Below are 18,445 nucleotides of genomic sequence, written 5' to 3' on the forward strand. Positions count from 1 at the left end.
TCTTCAGATATATCTGGCTCCTCCTGGTGGTCAGTGGCATTATTTCTCAAACTAACCTCCTTGAAAATCCTGAAATTTTCCTTCCGGGATTTTACTTTTACTTTATTCCTAAGCTTAGCTGGGACCTTGGCAGGCCTTGTGTCTGCCTGGTCACAACATGTCACAACAATCACAGGCTGCCATCCAAGAATGTGGATTTCAGCGACTGAACCATCCATCCTACAGTCCTAACCTGGCACCCTCCGATTTTTTCCTATTTCGAGTTTTGAAGAAATCTCTCCATTGACAGCAGTTTGAAGGTCAAACGGAATAATTATTTTCAAAGGGGTTAAAATCATTGCAGGAAAAGAGGATGAAGTGTATGGAGCTATCAGGGGACTATATTGAAAAATAAATCAAAAATGTTTTGGAAACTTTTTTTTCTTTCCTTCTGAGGTAGATAAATTATTGAATGCCCCTCATAGATTATAAAATATTATAATTTACACACATGGTTGACAAATATTAGTGTAGACAGTTATTCCAGCTCAAGGGCTGTTATAATATCTGCCCCTATACTTTATCAAGACCAAAAATAAAATGTATATTGTGTTGCTAAATGGATAGGCAGCAAGTACCATCGACTGTCCATATATAGTAGGTAAATGGTTTAATTTAGGATGTCCACGTTATTGGTGGTTTCACTCTTGCTCTACTCTAACTGAATCCCAGCACTATCCACCTACTTAGAGTCAGGTGCCTTGATGCTACGTGATAAATGCTTATTCTATAACAGAATCTGGGCACCTGGATTTTGTTACAAAATACAAGTGTTACCCAGTACTAGCATGCCTTACATGTACACCCCCCACAGTTATACCAGCCATAGAGCTGGCATAATTGTCATTGAAATGCAGCAGGGACACACACAACTGGCAGTATTCTGTAAGTTAGTGTATAAATGGGAGTTCCATCCATGTCCCACCAATATGCCACTTATATCTGCCATAACAGAATAGAACTTAGTTGCAGTGATCTTTCTTTAGCAGAAAGTGTACATTTGTGCACTTGACAATATTTGTTCATTTACACTCACAAAGGACTCATAAATTCAACCATCCACTTATTGGATCGGTAGCATGGAATGTTGCTACTCCTTGGATTGGCCACCGTGAGAACGGGCTACTGGGCTTGGTGGACCATTGGTCTGATACCAAAAGCAAAATTAACAAAGTCATGTAGTTTTGGTAATACATACTTTGGCAGACAAAAGAATCACTGTTTTATAAGTAACTCAGTAATCCCCTTTAGCATTTCTTCCCCTCCGCCCCCGCTCTGTATAGCCAGAGGTGGTTGTTCTTTAACCCTTGGTTCTTAGTACTTTCTGGTTGATTTTATAGACCATTTGTTATTTATAACCTTTTTTATATAGTTGAATGATTTTTATTGAGAACCAGAATCAACTTTAAAAAGAAAACACTAACAAGTCATTTCATTAAGTTTCAGTAGTTTAATTAGTTAACCATTTAAATAGCATATATCTGGAGGAACTCCCTTGAGGAGGAATGGTTCTCTGCAAGACAGATAGAAATAGAAACATAGAAACATGATGGCAGATAAAGGCCAAATGGCACATCCAGTCTGCCCATCTTCAGTAACCATCATCTCCAAGAAACCCCATGTGCCTATTCCAGGCCTTCTTGAATTCAGACAAAGTCTCCATCTCCACCACCTCTTCTAGGATACTGTTCCACGCATCTACCACCCTTTCTGTAAAAAAAAAGTATTTCCTTAGATTACTCCTGAGCCTATCACCTCTTAACTTTATCTTATGCCCTCTCATTTCAGAGCTTCCTTTCAAGTGAAAGAGACTCAACACATGTACACTTATATCTCGTAGGTATTTAAACATCTCTATCATATTTCCCCTCTCCCGCCTTTCCTCCAAAGTATACCGATTGAGATCTTTAAGTCTGTCCCCATACGCCTTATGATGAAGACCACACACCATCTTAGTAGCCTTCCTCTGGAGCAACTCCATCCTTTTTTTTTGAAGGTGCAGCCTCCAAAATTGTACAAAATATTCTAAATAGGTCTCACCAAAGTCTTATACAGGAGCATCAATACCTCCTTTTTCCTACTGGCCATACCTCTCCCTGTGCACCCTAGCATTTTTCTAGCTTTCGCCGTCACCTTTTCAACCTGTTTGGCCACCTTAAGATCATCACATATGATCACACCCAAGTCCCACTCTTTTGTCATGCATATAAGTTCTTCACCCTCTAAACTGTACCGTTCCCTCAGGTTTTTGCAGCCCAAATGCATTAAATTTTAGCTGCCTAAGAAATGGCAACCGAAAAAACAGTTTTGAGCATCTCGAAGGGTTTCAGAAAGGAGCCTTGGTAAGGCTAGACAGCACCAGGTTAAGGTCTCGGGAAGGGAAATGTTGCTTAACCGGTGGTCTGACACAAAGAACCCCCTTCAGAAATCTAGCAGCAACAGGATAAGACACCAACGAGTACCGATGCTCCTGGGATCTAAAACAAGAGAGCTCAGTCATCTGGACCAGACGAGAAGCCTTTATCCAGACCAGCCTGAAGAAAGGCGAGAATCAGTGAGATCGGAGCTGAATAAGGGTCCACCTGGTCCTGGGCGCACCAGTGTTTGAAGGCCGTCCAAGCTTTAGCATAAGCCAAAACAATGGATGACTTCTTAGACTTGAGAAGAGTATCAACAACCAAAGCAGAATATTCTTTGAGCTCTAATACTGCATGCTCAAGAATCATTCCGTAAGTGCAAAGTGACCCGGATTCACCATGGCTACCGAATCTTGTGTGAGGAGGTCAGCCAAAGGCTGCATCCCCTGCACAGATGCATCATATCTGCTTACCATGGTCTGCGAGGCCAATCTAGAGCTCCCAGAATGACGCAGCCCAGATCTACTGCAATCCATCAAATGACCTGGCCAAACATCAGCCAAGGAGGAAAGACACACAGTAGAATCTCCTGAGGCCATGGCTGCACCAGAGTATTGAGCACGCAGCTTTCGACGTCGTCCATCATGATATCCTAATCTTCCAACTCTCTGAAATAGGCATAAGTTCCACAGTCCTAGACTGGTTCTCGAAATTCCTACACTTGCGCTCCTACACCGTTAACATAAATGGTACCTCATCCCCTCCCTGGAAGCCGATATGTGGAGTCCCGCAAGGCTCACCCCTCTCTCCTATCCTTTTCAATATTTACAAGTCCTCTTTGAAACTCCTTCATCTATCCCCCCTGGAAACTCTCTACACCTATGCTGACGATATCCTCATCGTCCTTGAGACCGACTCGAACCTCACTAACCTTGCTGAGAACATATCCGCTTGTATAATGAACCTTCAATCCTGGGCACATTCTGTACAAATGAAATTGAATGAGTCCAAAACAAAACTACTTTGGCTCGGCCCAATATTAGGTCATTTACCCACCTCCATCCCATTATCTTCCGGCTCCACTCTTCAGCTTGAGTTTTCAAGCAAAGTCCTTGGCATCATCATAGACTCTTCTCTCTCCTTCAATGACCACCTCAACTTCTTGGTAAAAAAATGCTTCTTTAGTCTTCATATGCTGAGGAAAGTGAGATCGTACTTTCATCATTCTCACTTCGTCATTCTTGTTCAATCCACCATCCTCTCTAGACTGGATTATTGCAACTCCATCTATTTAAGCCTAATTAAAAAAAAAAAACTCCATAGACTTCAGCTAATCCAGAACGCCACAGCCAAGCTTATTTTCGCTAAAGGCAAGTTTGACCACATCTCCCCACTCTTGTCCAAACTTCATTGGCTCCCAGTTCACTCCAGAGTCCTCTTTAAATGTGCCTGTTTAGCTTTCAAGATCCTACATGGCATCCTCCCTCCCGTTATCCCACTCTTCTGGAACTCCTCTAACCCTAATTCCACTAGATCCTCCCAAAAACTGAAACTATCATTCCCCACTGCAAAAGGTATATCCCGCGTAGGAAAACTAGGAACATCCCTTCCCTTTAGAACCACAGAACTCTGGAACAACCTCACAATTTCAAGCTCCCTTCAATCCTTCCGCAAACACCTGAAAACTTGGCTCTTTTCAAAAATCCAACACCTCCCGCTCTTTGGTACCCTGTCCCTCTTTATCTTCCTAGCTCTTCCTATAACCCTTCATTGTAGCTCATTTTCAATCTAACCCTGTAAACCGTGCCGAGCTCTATGCTTGTGGAGATGGCGCGGTATACAAACCTAAGGTTTAGTTTAGTTTAGTTTTAGTTTAGTGAGATTTCGAATCTATCTCAAGAAGGGCAAAGATGTCATCTGCATATGTATATAGTGTTTCAAAGGGAGATAGATTGAAAAGTTTCAAAGTAGACATATAGATGTTGAAAGGAATAGGGAACAGACATGATCACTGCGGAACTCCGCGTAATGGCTTCCAAGGAGATGACAAGGTTCCACTCATATTAACAGTCGTATGGCCGCAAATAGATCAAATTGTAATAGAATTGCAAACTTATTACATAAATGTAGCTGCTGAACCTTTGAAATTAATGAGGCCAATAGGGATTCGGTACTGAAATTGGGTCTGAAACCATATTGGCAAGGTAAAAGAATGGAAAATCTCTCTAGATATGATGAAAGCTGAGCAGATATGATAGATTCTTAACATTTTGGTCAGGAGAGGAATATTCGCTATGGGTCAATAGCTAGACGGTGAAGATGGGTCTAGATTGGCTTTTTTCAGTAATGGAGTCAGAGCAATGTGACCCATCTCTACAGAAAATAGACCTGATAATAAGGCAGAATTTATAAGTCTGGTAAGAGATGAAATAGCCTGAGTGGGAATTTTCTCATATAGATATGAAGAAAACGGATCAAGGGCACATTTACAAGATCTTAATTTGTGACACAGTTTTGAAACCTGAGCCTCAGATACATACTCAAAGACTGTCCAGGTTCTGTCTACTGGGATAAGATTAGTGTCTTTAGACACCAGAAAATTATAAGAGACTAATGATGGAAAATAGTTTTTTTATAGCAGCAACCTTTTCATTTAAAAATTTTGCTATAGAGGAAGGATGTATAGACGAGTCATTATTAGAGGTTAAAGAGCGCCAGATGATAAACAAAGTACTGCTTTAGTTATTGGATCTGATAATTTTGTCACCGTAGAAAGTTTTCCTTGCTTTTTTTAACACTGTATTATAGAACCTAATATTGCCCCTCTAAGACTGTCTTACCGCAGGAGATTTAGATTTTTTCCATTTGTGCTCCAATGCTTGGCATTTCTGCTTCAGTTCTCTGTGGTAGTGAAGATACCAGGGAGCCTTACGGGAGTAGGAAACAATCTTAGTAGATAGAGGAGCAAGAGAGTAATAGGTAATCTCAGAGAGTTTTACCCAATTTCTTCTGAAGCATCAGGCTTGGGACAGAAGGAAAACTGATTAAGAAATTGGGTCCAGAACTGGTCACTTGCAATTTTCTTGCGGAAGGTAATAGATTTTGAGGCAGGGGATTGAACTCCAAGGTGAGACATGAAAACAGGAAGACAAAAAGCGCCTAAAAAGTGATCAGAACAAGGGACTTGTTCCCAACATAGAAACATAGAAATAGACGGCAGATAAGGGCCACGGCCCATCTAGTCTGCCCACCCTAATGACCCTCCCCTACCTTTGCCTAGTGAATAGAGCCCACGTGTTGATCCCATTTGGCCTTAAAATCAGGCACGCTGCTGGCCTCAGTAGAAGACTATTCCAACGATCAACCACCCTTTCAGTGAAAAATAATTTCCTGGTGTCACCTCGTAGTTTCCCGCCTCTGATTTTCCACGGATGCCCTCTTGTTGCCGTGGGTCCCTTGAAAAAGAAGATATCTTCTTCCTCTTCGATGCGGCCCATGAGATACTTGAACGTCTCTATCATGTCCCCCCTCTCTCTGCGCTCCTCGAGCGAGTATAGCTGCAGTTTGTCTAACCGTTCTTCATACAGGAGATCTTTGAGTCCCGAGACCATCCGGGTGGCCATTCTCTGAACCGACTCCAATCTCAGCACATCTTTGCGATAATGTGGCCTCCAGAATTGCACACAGTATTCCAGGTGGGGCCTCACCATGGATCTATACAATGGCATAATGACTTCCGGCTTCCGGCTGACGAAACCCCTGCGTATGCAACCTAGGATCTGTCTTGCCTTGGATGAGGCCTGCTCTACCTGACTGGCAGCCTTCATGTCCTCACTGATGATCACCCCCAAGTCCCGTTCTGCTACCGTTCTTGTTAGGATCTCACCATTAAGGGTATAAGTCTTGTATGGATTATGGTTGCCTAGGTGCATGACTTTGCATTTTTTGGCATTGAAGCTAAGTTGCCAGGTCCTAGACCAGCGCTCCAGTAGGAGTAGGTTGTGCATCATGTTGTCGGGCATTGAATCTTCGTTCATTGTGCATTTGCCCACTACATTACTTAGTTTGGCGTCATCGGCGAATAATGCTATTTTACCTCGAAACCCATCTTCGACTAAAGTTTTATAATCAGTAAGGTCAAGGAAACTAATGATATCAAAGGAGTGTCCCTTTTCATGGGTTGAAGAGGTCTTAACAGAGGGAAAGCCCAGAGAAGTAAGAAAACTGCTGAATTCAATCATGTCCTTGCTATTGTTATCATCTAGATGGAGATTAATATCACCGATAATCAGTAATCTTTGGAATTTTAGGAAAGCGCTTGTTATAGTCTCAAAAATGAGTTCAGAGGATTTATTCCAAGGGATTGGAGAACGGTATAATAGTAAAATGCCCATTGGGTGATAATGGAACTCATCATTGACAGTAGCTAGCATATATTCTAGTGAGGTATCGCTACCTTTTTTGAGGAGATGTACATCAAAAAATGATTTGTAGAGAAATGCCAGGCCTCCATCCTTTGACAATAAATGAGTATGGGAAAATCACCTATCGTCTGGACTCCTAGGCACACCTATCAGAGTAGATTATTGAGGTAAGAATCTAATCTTCCATTAAAATTGCTTTTGAAGTTAATCTTGAGCTTTTCAATAGCATATGTTTATTATATTCACTAATATTTCCAAAATGAAGCAAAAAAATTGAAAAAGGTGGGAAAATAATATCAGAAGTAGTTTAAGTCTTAGCATATGTTCTGCTGTTAAATGTTTAAAAACACTTAGGGCTCCTTTTACAAAGGTGCGTTAGGGCCTTAATGCGCGGAATAGCATGTGCTAAATTGCCGCATGCGCTAGCCGCTACCGCCTCCTCTCGAGCAGGCGGTAGTTTTTTGGGTAACGTGCGCTAATCCGGTGCATGTACTAAAAACGCTAGCGCACCTTTGTAAAAGGAGCCCTTAATTTTGATCACTTTCATTCTTTCAAAAAATAAAAAAAGCTTATATTTTCATTTTATCTGTTTCATTTTATCTCCTGAGCCATTCAATGAAACTATCATGATAGGCATAGCTTGATAAAACTGTTTTCCAAAATTTCTCTGTAGTTCTTTCCTTATTAGTTTATTTGGTTTTCTTTTTCTGTGCTTCATGTTTTGTCCCATCCCTTAGTAGCTTGCTTTCAGCTTGAGGGAGATTATCACTATAAAGGCTTGTTATTAGCCTTCCTTTAATGCTCTCTCTCTGTATAAATTGTGCTGCTAGGTGGTTTCAGGGGAGAATGTAAAAGGATATTTCTCTCATGCCTGATTAAAATGTAATACTAAAAGCTCTTTTGTGCCTTTTTGATTCTGTACCTTTTTCAGCTTTGTCAAGCTCACTCCCAGCTGCTTCAGTATATGGAACGATACAGGTAGGCTGTTTGTTTTTACCCTGATTAATTGGGCTTTTTGCTATGTAAGTATATTTGGTAGCTTTGTTGCTGTGACTTTTTTTCCCCCATGTTTTTACAGTGTTTTCCAGATAGTAACATAGTAAATGTGTGGTCCATCTAGTCTGTCCAACAGTCACATTCATTCTTATTTTACTTGCAAAGTTTCAGTATAAGATGCCCCCCCACCCCCTGAGATAGGTAAGACCTGTACTCAGACAATTTGAACATAGTATAAAATGCTTATATATAATTATAATCTTAGATTCCTATGTACGCTCATCTTCTTAGACACTCCTGTTATCCTTTTCTTCTCCTCTCTTCTCTCTTTCATTTTTCTTTCCTTTTTCTTTACTGCTCTCTCTCATCTTTATCTTATATATCCCTTACATACATTTTTAATAATTGGAGCCTTTGCTCCTATACAGTTAAACATAGATTTATATATTTTATATACAGAAAGCTTTATTTTGTTTCTATGTACTTTAAATGATTCTTGTATCCTTTAAAATACTTAATAAAAATTATTGAACTTTAAAAAAAAAAAAAAATGAATGGCCTTGTCCCCGTCCCTGCAGCGACTACTATTTTTTCTTTCCCCGTTTCAGCGGGTTATCTGTGGCTACTCGTGGCTAGCCATGGGTAACAACCACCGTGTCATTCTCTAATAGGAAGGAGGCACTGAGAACACTAAGGCCACATGAAGGGGCACTAAGGACATAGGAAGGATGCACTGGGGGCACTAAGGACATAGGAAGGGGTACTAAGGACATGGGAAGGAGGCACTGAGGGTACTAAGGACATGGGAAAGAGACACTGGGGGCACTAAGGACACAGGAAGGGGCACTGAGGACATAGGAAGGAGGCACTGGGGCACTAAGGACATAGGAAGGAAGGAGGGAGGGAAGAGAAAGGGACAATTGTTGGGCCTTAGTGCAGAAAGGGAGGAAAAATGATTTTATTTTCAATTTAGTGATCAAAATGTGTCAGTTTTGAGAATTTATATCTGCTGTCCATATTTTGCACTATATTTGTCTATTTTTCTATAGTTACTGAGGTGACTTTGCATATTTTAAAGTCATCTGCCTTGACATTTTTGAAACCCCCAAATATAAATGATAATTAACATTTTCTCTGTGTAAAGTGTGCTATAGTTTTTTTAAAATTTTATGGTTACCATTATGAATTAATAAGATATTATGTGTACATGAAAAATGAATGGAAGAAATAGGGTGCGGGATTGGGGCAGGGCTAGGGCAGGATTGGGGTGGAACTGACAATTTAATAGATGTCCCCTTTTGATGAAAAAAATAAATAGTCACGTTAACTATCATATCAAATCAAGAGGCAAAATAGACAAAGGATCTGCTCCTAGTCTACAACAGGCTGTCAATTGACGGTTCTCTCCACTCTACTTAACGATAAATGCCATAAAGTGAAAATAATATAAAAGAAAAATTTAGGGAGGAACAGGAAGAATGAGTAAAGAGCAAGTAAGAGATATGAATAAGCAAAAGAAAGAACTAATCCTTCTCATAAAGCTGCATTAATGTTTTGAAATATAAATCAATCCTACCAGTATGCAAACATACCATCAATCGCATGCCCCTACGTACACCAAAATGACACCATACAGAAACTCAGCAATCACCCTACCCCACTACTCACCTTACATGCCCTATCATATTCACCGCACAACCACTAAACCTGAAAAAGGGGGTTTCTAAAGAAGCTATCATGAAGACTGTGAAAGAGAATCTGCCTGGGCAGAGCCTGTATTTCTTTTCATAGGTACACACAAGTAAGCTTCTCCAATCTGTTGTTGGTGTGGAAAGTCTGAATTTCGAAATTGGCAATGTCATGCATTTTATGAACCCAACCTACACAAACACAACTTAGACAAATAATATTAAACCACACTCAAAAAAATTCACAGCACAGCAATCATATAAACCATGCAAAACAAACGGAGCTATTTAGAAAATGCCTATATTTTCACAGGAAATATAATCAAATATCTCTGGTTAAGCACATTAAAGATGTTAAGTATATAAAGACTCTATATGGTAAAGAAAATCCTGCTCACATAAATTCTCTCTAATCTCCCAAGAGCAGTAACCTATAATCCTGCGCTAAGGTGCGTTCACTATACAGTCGATAAGAGGAAGAACCTGAAGCCACAGTTCCATAGTTGGGCATTCTAGGAACATATTACGAGTGTACTATTCTTGTACAATTCCTCTGGAGGCTGAACTCGAGCGTTCTTGCATCTACTCTAGCCTTGGCTGCAGAACTCACAAACAAATCCATCCCCCTTTCCGAGGTTACCACCATAGACACGCCCCTCAAATCTCAGTTTGTTTCTGCAGCCTTGATGCTGACTTCTTGTCTCTTCTGCTCGTGAATTTTTTCTCAATTTATAGTCTTTTATTTTATTCTGTGCTGCGGATGTTGCCCAAGTGCTGCGGATTCACTTTGGGGGAGTGATCCTTTGGCGGGAGATTGCAGACTTTTACTTAAATAGTGTCTGTTTCTGGGGAGTGCCCTATTAGCAGAAACTGCAGTAAGCCCCCTAGACAGCCTGCAGATTAGATCGGGTCTCCGGGATCAGGAGCCATCTCACCTCGGATTCGTTCACTTAGGGGTAGAGCACAGGCTGCTGCGGTTCCGTGGAGGTGCGCCAGGATCAGAACCAGACTGCGTATCTTCTCTGAAAATTTCATGAGGGGTCCTAGTGGGCATTGTCTGAGGTGACAGGGAAGGTGAGGCATCAGAAGACCTGAAATCCAGTTTTATCAGCTCCTGAGGTACTGATCTCCATGCTTGAACTGTTTATTGCTGGCTTGCCATTGAACTGTATTGCAGCACATGTCTCTGTGGTGTCTGTGTGACCACGAGTTTGGCGATTTTGGGGGGTAAAATCGGGGTTTTGGGTAGTTTCCCTGCATTCTCTGGTCCTCCCCACACCTGTAAAATCACCATTTTTCTGGATTTCCTGCGTTTTTTTCAGACCGTTTTAGGGCAAAATTGGCACCCGCAGCGACTATCTTGGATTTTCATTCAAATTTTTAAAAGTGTATTTTTTGATCTTAGAAGCTTCGTTTATGTGCCAAACTTCACATATGGCCTCCTCAGGACAGGATTCATACCGTAAATGCGGTGGATGGCTGATAGATTCGCAGCCATGCATCACATGCGCCGCAGCCCACGAGGGGTGTGAACCATGTGTGGATTCCGCACTACCCTCCAGAGAGACCCTCCCTTCCTCCAATTCCACCGGAGATGTGATTACTGTGTCCGGGACACCTGAAGTGGGCATGGAGGGTGCTTCTACAAAACATAAGTGCAGTTCCAGGGAGAAGTCTCATAAATCTTCTAAGCATTCCAAATCTGAGTCCCGCAGAGCAGCTCTTGCCGCTGGTGACTATTTTCCACCGGAATTTGTGGATATGATATATCAGACTTCTATGAAAAAAAGGGCTATGCTTGTCTCTCCCACTCCCACCTGTGAGGGATCTTTGTCTGGTTTGGGGAGCAATACTATGTGAGCCATATTCTGGCTACCCAGACCTCTCTCTGTAGAGTATTGTATGCTGCGCTCATAAATGGGAAGATGAGATCTGACATGATCTTATAATATTCTGTCCTATACCCATCCAGCCCAGGTGCTTTTATAAGTTTCAGAGATTTTATTCCATCCTCTATTTTCAGTTGGGTTACTGATGCGTTCAATATGATAAGTTGTTCTGGGTATAGTTTAGGATCTATGACATTGTGAAAGAACGCATCACATACCTGGACATCAAAAGGCTTCTAGGAGTATAATCCCTTGTAGTAGTGCACAAATTGCTTTTGAATATGAGTTTCTGCAGTGTATAGCTGCCCTTTTGTGTCTTTAATGGATAGAATCACCTGGCATTTCTGATATGGGCAGACTAGCCTAGCCAGTAAGCTGCCCGCCTTCCCATCAATAAAATCTGTAGCGCTGGTAATAAAGATCCCTGGCAGTTCTTTGGGTCAGGATTGCATCAATCTGCTTTCTAAACGGAAATAGTTGATGTTTATCTGCCACGGACAAGCTACCATGATGTCTGAAAATCTGGTGAAGTTCCCTAGATAGAGACAGCAATTCCGCCTCCTGCATCAACTGAATCTTAGTTCTTAATTTTCTTGAAGCTCACTGCTTTCCCCTTTCCTATTGTTTTTTCCCTTACTCGTCTTATTTACTATCAATAACTTGTATTTATTTCCCTATTTTTTCCTTTTGTATCATATGTTTTGTCAAGTCAGTCGTATTTATCTTGTTTGTTTCCCCTTGATACTTGTAATTTACTATTTTACTGTTTTATACATCGCTTAGAATTTTGAATAAGCGATTAATCAAATCCATAATAAACTTGAAACTTCCCTGAGACGCTTCCCAGGATAATACAGGATCAATGCCAGGTGCATAGTTAGTGCGATGGTATTCTGCCCATTGTTCCCTGAGATATTTGTGAAATTCAAGATCTTTGTATAGGTGACCAGGGAAGCACCAGATTCGCTCAGTAGGGTCAGAGGTCTTCTGCAGGGACAGTACAACTGGTGAATGGTCAGATAAGGGAGCATCCAGGATTGTCACATCTTTCAACATAGACAGCATGGAGGAGGATAGCAAGAGGTAATCTATTCATGCATATACATTATGAAGGTTTGAGAAAAAAGTGTATATATGCTCTGTCGGGTGAAGCACCCGCCATATATCGAGCAACTCTAACTGACTCATGAAGAAATTCACCCCCTTTTTTTGCCAGATTACAGTCTTGCGTGGGATCAGCTGTGATGTTGAAATTCCCCCCCCCCCCCCAATGATCAACCGGTATTCTGGGTACTGCGCCAATTTAGATACAATATCTGAAAAGAAGCGATAATTGGTTGTTTTATTTTAATTCACTTTTCACAAAGCAGAGCACAACATAATAAAATCATCATACAACAGTTAAAAAGTTCCACATAATCATTAGACATAAAAATACAAACATAAAATATTATACAGACATCAATCTTTCCTTCCCAAAGCCTACTGCACTAGTTACATAGCAACAGCTCCACTCCAACTGCCCACTCAACTCATATATTTCATAATACAGAACAGGTAGCATTTTAACAGTTTCTTGGCAGTTCCAAGATGGCTGCGGCTAGACTTGTCTGAGCTGCATGCTCAGAAGCCTGCTCTGCATATCTGCTTCTTACCTACTCATTCTGTTTCTAATTGTAATGCCAAAGCGAATAGGGAAGAGCTCTGCTGGGGCCTCACGCAGCCCTTCCTTGGCGACATAGAGGGGCTTTTACAGCGTTTGCAGGTCACTCTTTCAAGTTCATCGGAGACGCTCCCGCTGGAGACGCCCTGGGAAAGCAGAACGGCGGCAATCTCTCTGGGACCCGATACCACCTTGAGTCCCGATGTCAGGGCTCTACCCCCACACCCTCAGAGCGCCAGCTCCCTGCAGATGGAGCAGTGCCAAGAAACACAGACGCTGCGAGTCTGTGAGGCCAGGGAAATCTTTAATGGAGGAGCTGTGCCGGACTTGTCTCTTGTGGAGGTAAGTCCGAATTTGGATCCTGAAGTAACGGCCTATCATGGAGACGGATTTTCCCAGGAGGGTGTACAGCATGGGACAGAAACAACTGATCAGCATTCTTTGGGGACATTTGCTTTTCCTCAAATATGATCATGTCGCGCCTCTTTTACATAAAGCTGATTGGCTGCCTATAGAGCATAGGATCATTTACAAAATTCTACTTCTAACCTTTAAAACAAAAGCAAATAGCCAGCCAGAATTTATTAATAATTTACTTATCCCCTATAATCAAACTAGATCTCTACGATCTATCGCGCATAATCTCCTTATTGTTCCCTCATTGAAACAAATCAGTACTATGAGGACCACAATTTTTTCTATTAATGCTCCTCTTCTTTGGAACAGCATACCCAACTACTTGCGGGAAAATACGACACTGATCAAATTTAATGTAATGCTAAAGACATTCCTTTTCCGTGATGCCTTTGTAACCTAAACTGTCCTTTTCAGGATGACTTAGTTTTAAGTAATATTTCCATTTTCATTTCCCCAACCTTTTGTTCTTCCCTTTAAGTGTTTTCTTTTCTTTCTATCAATTGTAGTTCTAATCCCTTCTTCCCTTCTGTCCCTGTTCGTCTGTGTCCTTAAATCATTTTTTTCCCTTGGTTTGTTTTAGACTAAATTATATTTTAAATTGATATATTGTTAAGGCATTTTTGTAAACTGCCTAGAAGGTTCGAGTGAGCGGTATAGTAAATTTGAAATAAACTTGAAACTTGAAGTCCAGAAACCCCAAGAGGTAACTTTAGATTCTATTTGGGACCTTGTAGCAAATCTGCCTGCATTAATTAACCCTCAGTTCCAACTTATGGATAATCAATTAAAGGCTCAAGCAAATGATGTTAAAAATTTACAATCTGGAAAGCTTGAATCCAAAAACTCTGTGGATAAAGTGAATCAGGAATTGACTTCGGCTAAAAAGATTCAAGAAACTTTGATAAAAGATCATTTGAATCTTAGGAGGAAATTGGAATCCTTGGAAAATCTGTCACACTCCAACAACATTAGACTAATTAACTTCCCTAGAAGTGTTGTCTATTCTAGGTAAATGTTAAAAAGATTTATGATGGAGGTCTTGGAGATTATTGAGGAACAATTGTCTCCTTTATCCCAGGTTTACTATTTACCAACAAAACTTCAAGATCAGCAGCAAGGAATTGCTCCTGACTTACCGTAAATATATCAAAATTGCTTGAGCTCTCTGATAGTGAAACTATTACACCTGCTACATTGTTACTTACAGTAGCAATGGCACCAGATAAAAATTGGCTTATGAAATGTTTTTTTAAGTGTAAGCAGAAGTCTTAAAGTACAAATGTATCTGGATTTGGCCAGGAAAAAATTTTTGTTGTAGAAGCCGGGGTTCTGGCCTTAGGGGCAACTTTATACCTACACCACACTTGTAAATGTGTAATGTGATATCTTTCACAAAAGTATGTATTTTTTGAGCCTGCTCAGTTGACATCTTTCCTATCGCTGTCAACTGGAGAAGGAAAAATAAGATCTAAAAGATAATTTAAAGCCCAATATATTAATGAGGTGACTATTTCAACTTGATTTCAGCCAGGTCAACCATTTGAGTTTTTCATTAAATATTTCTTGATTCCATTAAGTTTAATCTTGGAAACTAATTGAGGACTAGTGCTAGATTAAGCATTTATTGTTGCTTTATGTATTATTTTGTTTTTTAAAAAATTACTTTATGCTTAAAGCTTTCTGTACAAGTTTATGCTTGATTGTTTTATTTTGAAAATGATAAATAAATAAATACCCCCCCCCCCAAAAAAAAAAAAAAACCAAACAGTTTCTTAAAAGCACCCAAATTTCTCTGCTGCTTAATATACACACCCATAGTTCTCCAAGCACCAACTCATATCTACCTTCTTTATCCTGGACGACTTTGTGTACATGGATTGGAAGTTGTTTATGGAATAGGATGGCTCCACCCCTTTGATGAGTATTGTATGTGGAGAAACACACCTCACCCACCCAGTCTCTCTTGCAGGAATGTGACATCTATGCACTCCTTTCTGAATCAATTTAAGATTTTGTGCCGTCCATATTAAGTGTGGATAATTTTAATTTAACCATAGTCAAACAAAGCCACTAGGTTAATTGAGTGTACACTAGTAAGGGGGCTTCCCAGCTAGACCTTCCCAACTCCGATCCAAGGGACAAGATTGACCAGGGAGACTGCAAAGAACACTCCATCATCCAACATCTGAAATAGCTTTCCCCTGTTATAGTAGAGTGGATATGCCCTAGAACCCCACTCATTCCTTGCCACACACGCATCCCCCAACTCCCTTCCTCCCCCTAGCCCTCTGTCACCCTCCCAATATCCAACCATATTATTTTTGCCAAAACAGCAAAGAAATCCACTGAGCCCCTCCCCCCCCCCCCCACACGCACACAGAGCAGACAATTTAAAACATGATAACTTTCAGAAGGAACTGAGAACTCTGGAAACAATATGTTCACTAGGTACTAAGATAAACAGTTCATGGCACAGTTGTCCACCAAGCTGGTAGAGTTCTTAGAAATCTCCTCAACGAGAATGCATGGGGATTAAAGGGTACCGATCTTCCATAGATATCCTCAGCGCTCACTCATTCTCGAATGGTATCCGTGGGTTTTTCATCCGCAAGTGGGCCATCAGGCTGGCAGCTCTCCACGGCAATGGAGATAGCAAAGCATAGTGCTATTCAAAAAGTGTTGTGTTCACCAGCACGTAAAGTGAGAGCACTCCCAGCCCCACCACTAACTAGATCAAGGATGAATTGCTGAAAGTCTCTAAATTCGTGCCAAAAAGAGCTCCCGGCGTTACACCCAGTGTTCGGTCTGCATCAGCCATATACATTTTGCAGGATCTCATAGATTCATTCTTGGGCAGGAGGCAGCTTGTCTAGAAAGGCATGAGGTTCCTTTGGGGTGCCCAGGGCGTCTGTCTCATTTTTGTGGGTAACCCACACCTTGGCTGGGTATTGCATGGTGAATTTGATCCCTCTAGTGTATAGTTGGGTGCAGTAAGGGGCAAGAGTGCATCGGCGTTCGGAGAGCTTAGCTGAAAAGTCCTGGAACATTAGAATTTTGGTACCTTTGTATTCCAGAGTGTGGTGGTGCTGATAGAGCTCCAGAAGTTTCACTTTAATCACACAATTCAGTAAACGCTTTACAATGTGTCACAGCTGGTCACCCACCGCTAATTGCTCCAAGCCTGTGAGCCCTCTCCATGTGTATAGATCCTAGAGACTGAGATTGGTCCAAGGTTTGAGGGAGCCACTGTTCCACCAGCTCCACCAGTTCCATGTCTCGGATGGATTCTGGAAGACCTAAAAGACATGTTGTGACATCCATGGTTTTCTTGGTCCTCCATGAGTTCCTCCAAAGATTTAATCTGAGATTGTAGGGAATTGATGCAATTTTCCACTATAGCTGAGCGGTTCTCCTGGTTGGAGACTCTCTCCTCCACCCGCTGAATGTGAGTAACTTTGCATTCCCTTCCCCAACTTTTACTTCCTCTCTCCCTGCGTCCCTCCCCTTTCTTTCTCTCTCCCTGCCCCTCTTTCTTTCTTTCCTTTTTTTTTTTTGGTGAGTGAGTAAAGGGGCTTTATTGGAATACTAAACATCATTTGGTTTTATAACCATCTTTCTTAAAAAAAATTTTTTTTTCAAAATATATATATTTCTTTGGTATAAAACTGGGTATTTCATCCAAAATGATCATTAATAATTTACATTTACAATCATATGTATTCACATCAAATACGGAATTAATATTATACAACAGATTAAACATCCTTAAAATCTTCCCTGCTTTACATCCCCTATGGCTCCCCACACATCAAAAACAAACTCATCTGGAAATCCAAAATCTCCAAGAGATTCATCAAATGCCACAGCCAACTCATCTGGATTCTTCTTTTCTCTCCCTGCTTCTACCATGGTTGCAGCTAGTTCAATGTCTCTTATTCCCAAGAAGGTCATCCACTTTTTAAATTGCTTTTTCTTCAAGTTTTGAGGGCATTTGTTCCACAGTGGCAGGACCTTTTGATCACAATCGCAGAGTTTCTCTTCCAGAAGAAATTTTGCCATCTCCTAATTTTCCATCTTTAGATCGTGGCTCAATCATTTCACATCAGGGAACCATGGTTGTCTTTTCTGGTGCACTGCACATGCGCCGGGCTCACGAGCCTTCCCCCCATCGACGTTGGAGAGGAAATTCCGGGCCAGCCAGTGATTGTCTGGCAGGGAACTTCCTTATAAGGGAAAGCACCCTCCAGGGATTCAAGAGAAGGTTAGACAAGTTCCCGCTGAACCAAAACATATGCAGGTAAGGTTAGACTCAATTAGGGCACTGGTCTTTGACCTAAGGGCCACCGCATGAGCGGACTGCTGGGCACAATGGACCACTGGGGGGAGGGAAGGCTTGTGGGCCCGGCCCTTCTGCAGTGGCTGTACACGCATGGCTTTTGTGGCGTCAGAGAAGCAGGGAGAATGCAAAGGCAACACGAGATGGGCTCCGCAATCAACTCATATTGCCTTTGCGATCTACTGGTTGATCGCGATCGACCTTTAGGGCACCCCTCTGCTAGAGGGTGCAGATTGGGAGGGGGGGGTTGGAGTAAGAGTAGAGCGGAACTCAAGCACGAGACATCCGTTCAGGTTTCTGCCATCACGTGACCCCCTGTCAACCAATTTCTAATCCAGATCACCACTTTGGATCCTAACTTCAGCCCACTAAGCTTATTAATGAGCCTCCTATGAAGAACCATATCAAAGGCTTTACTGAAATCCAGGTAGACTACATCTAGCGCACATCCTCTATCCAATTCTCTGATCACCTAGTCAAAGAGATTGATCAGATTCATAAGAACATAAGAATAGCCTTACTGGGTCAGACCAATGGTCCATCAAGCCTAGTAGCCCTCATGGTGGCCAATCCAAGTCCCTAGTACCTAGCCAAAAACGAAGGAATAGCAACATTCCATGCTACTGATCCAGGGCA

At 41.4% G+C, this 18,445-nt stretch overlaps 1 protein-coding gene across 5 annotated transcripts in view; it reads left to right on the forward strand.

Moving 5' to 3' along the window:
• Positions 1-18,445, forward strand: part of DDX11 (DEAD/H-box helicase 11) — a 249,208-nt gene that overhangs the window by 92,009 nt on the left and 138,754 nt on the right. For all 5 annotated transcript variants that reach the window (XM_033952044.1, XM_033952040.1, XM_033952045.1 and 2 more), the window contains one exon: positions 7,752-7,798. In XM_033952044.1, the coding sequence (XP_033807935.1) occupies positions 7,752-7,798 (47 nt within the window). The remainder of the gene's footprint in view (positions 1-7,751; positions 7,799-18,445) is intronic.

Source organism: Geotrypetes seraphini, chromosome 7 (assembly GCF_902459505.1).
Source record: "Geotrypetes seraphini chromosome 7, aGeoSer1.1, whole genome shotgun sequence".
Taxonomy (NCBI): Eukaryota; Metazoa; Chordata; class Amphibia; order Gymnophiona; family Dermophiidae; genus Geotrypetes; species Geotrypetes seraphini.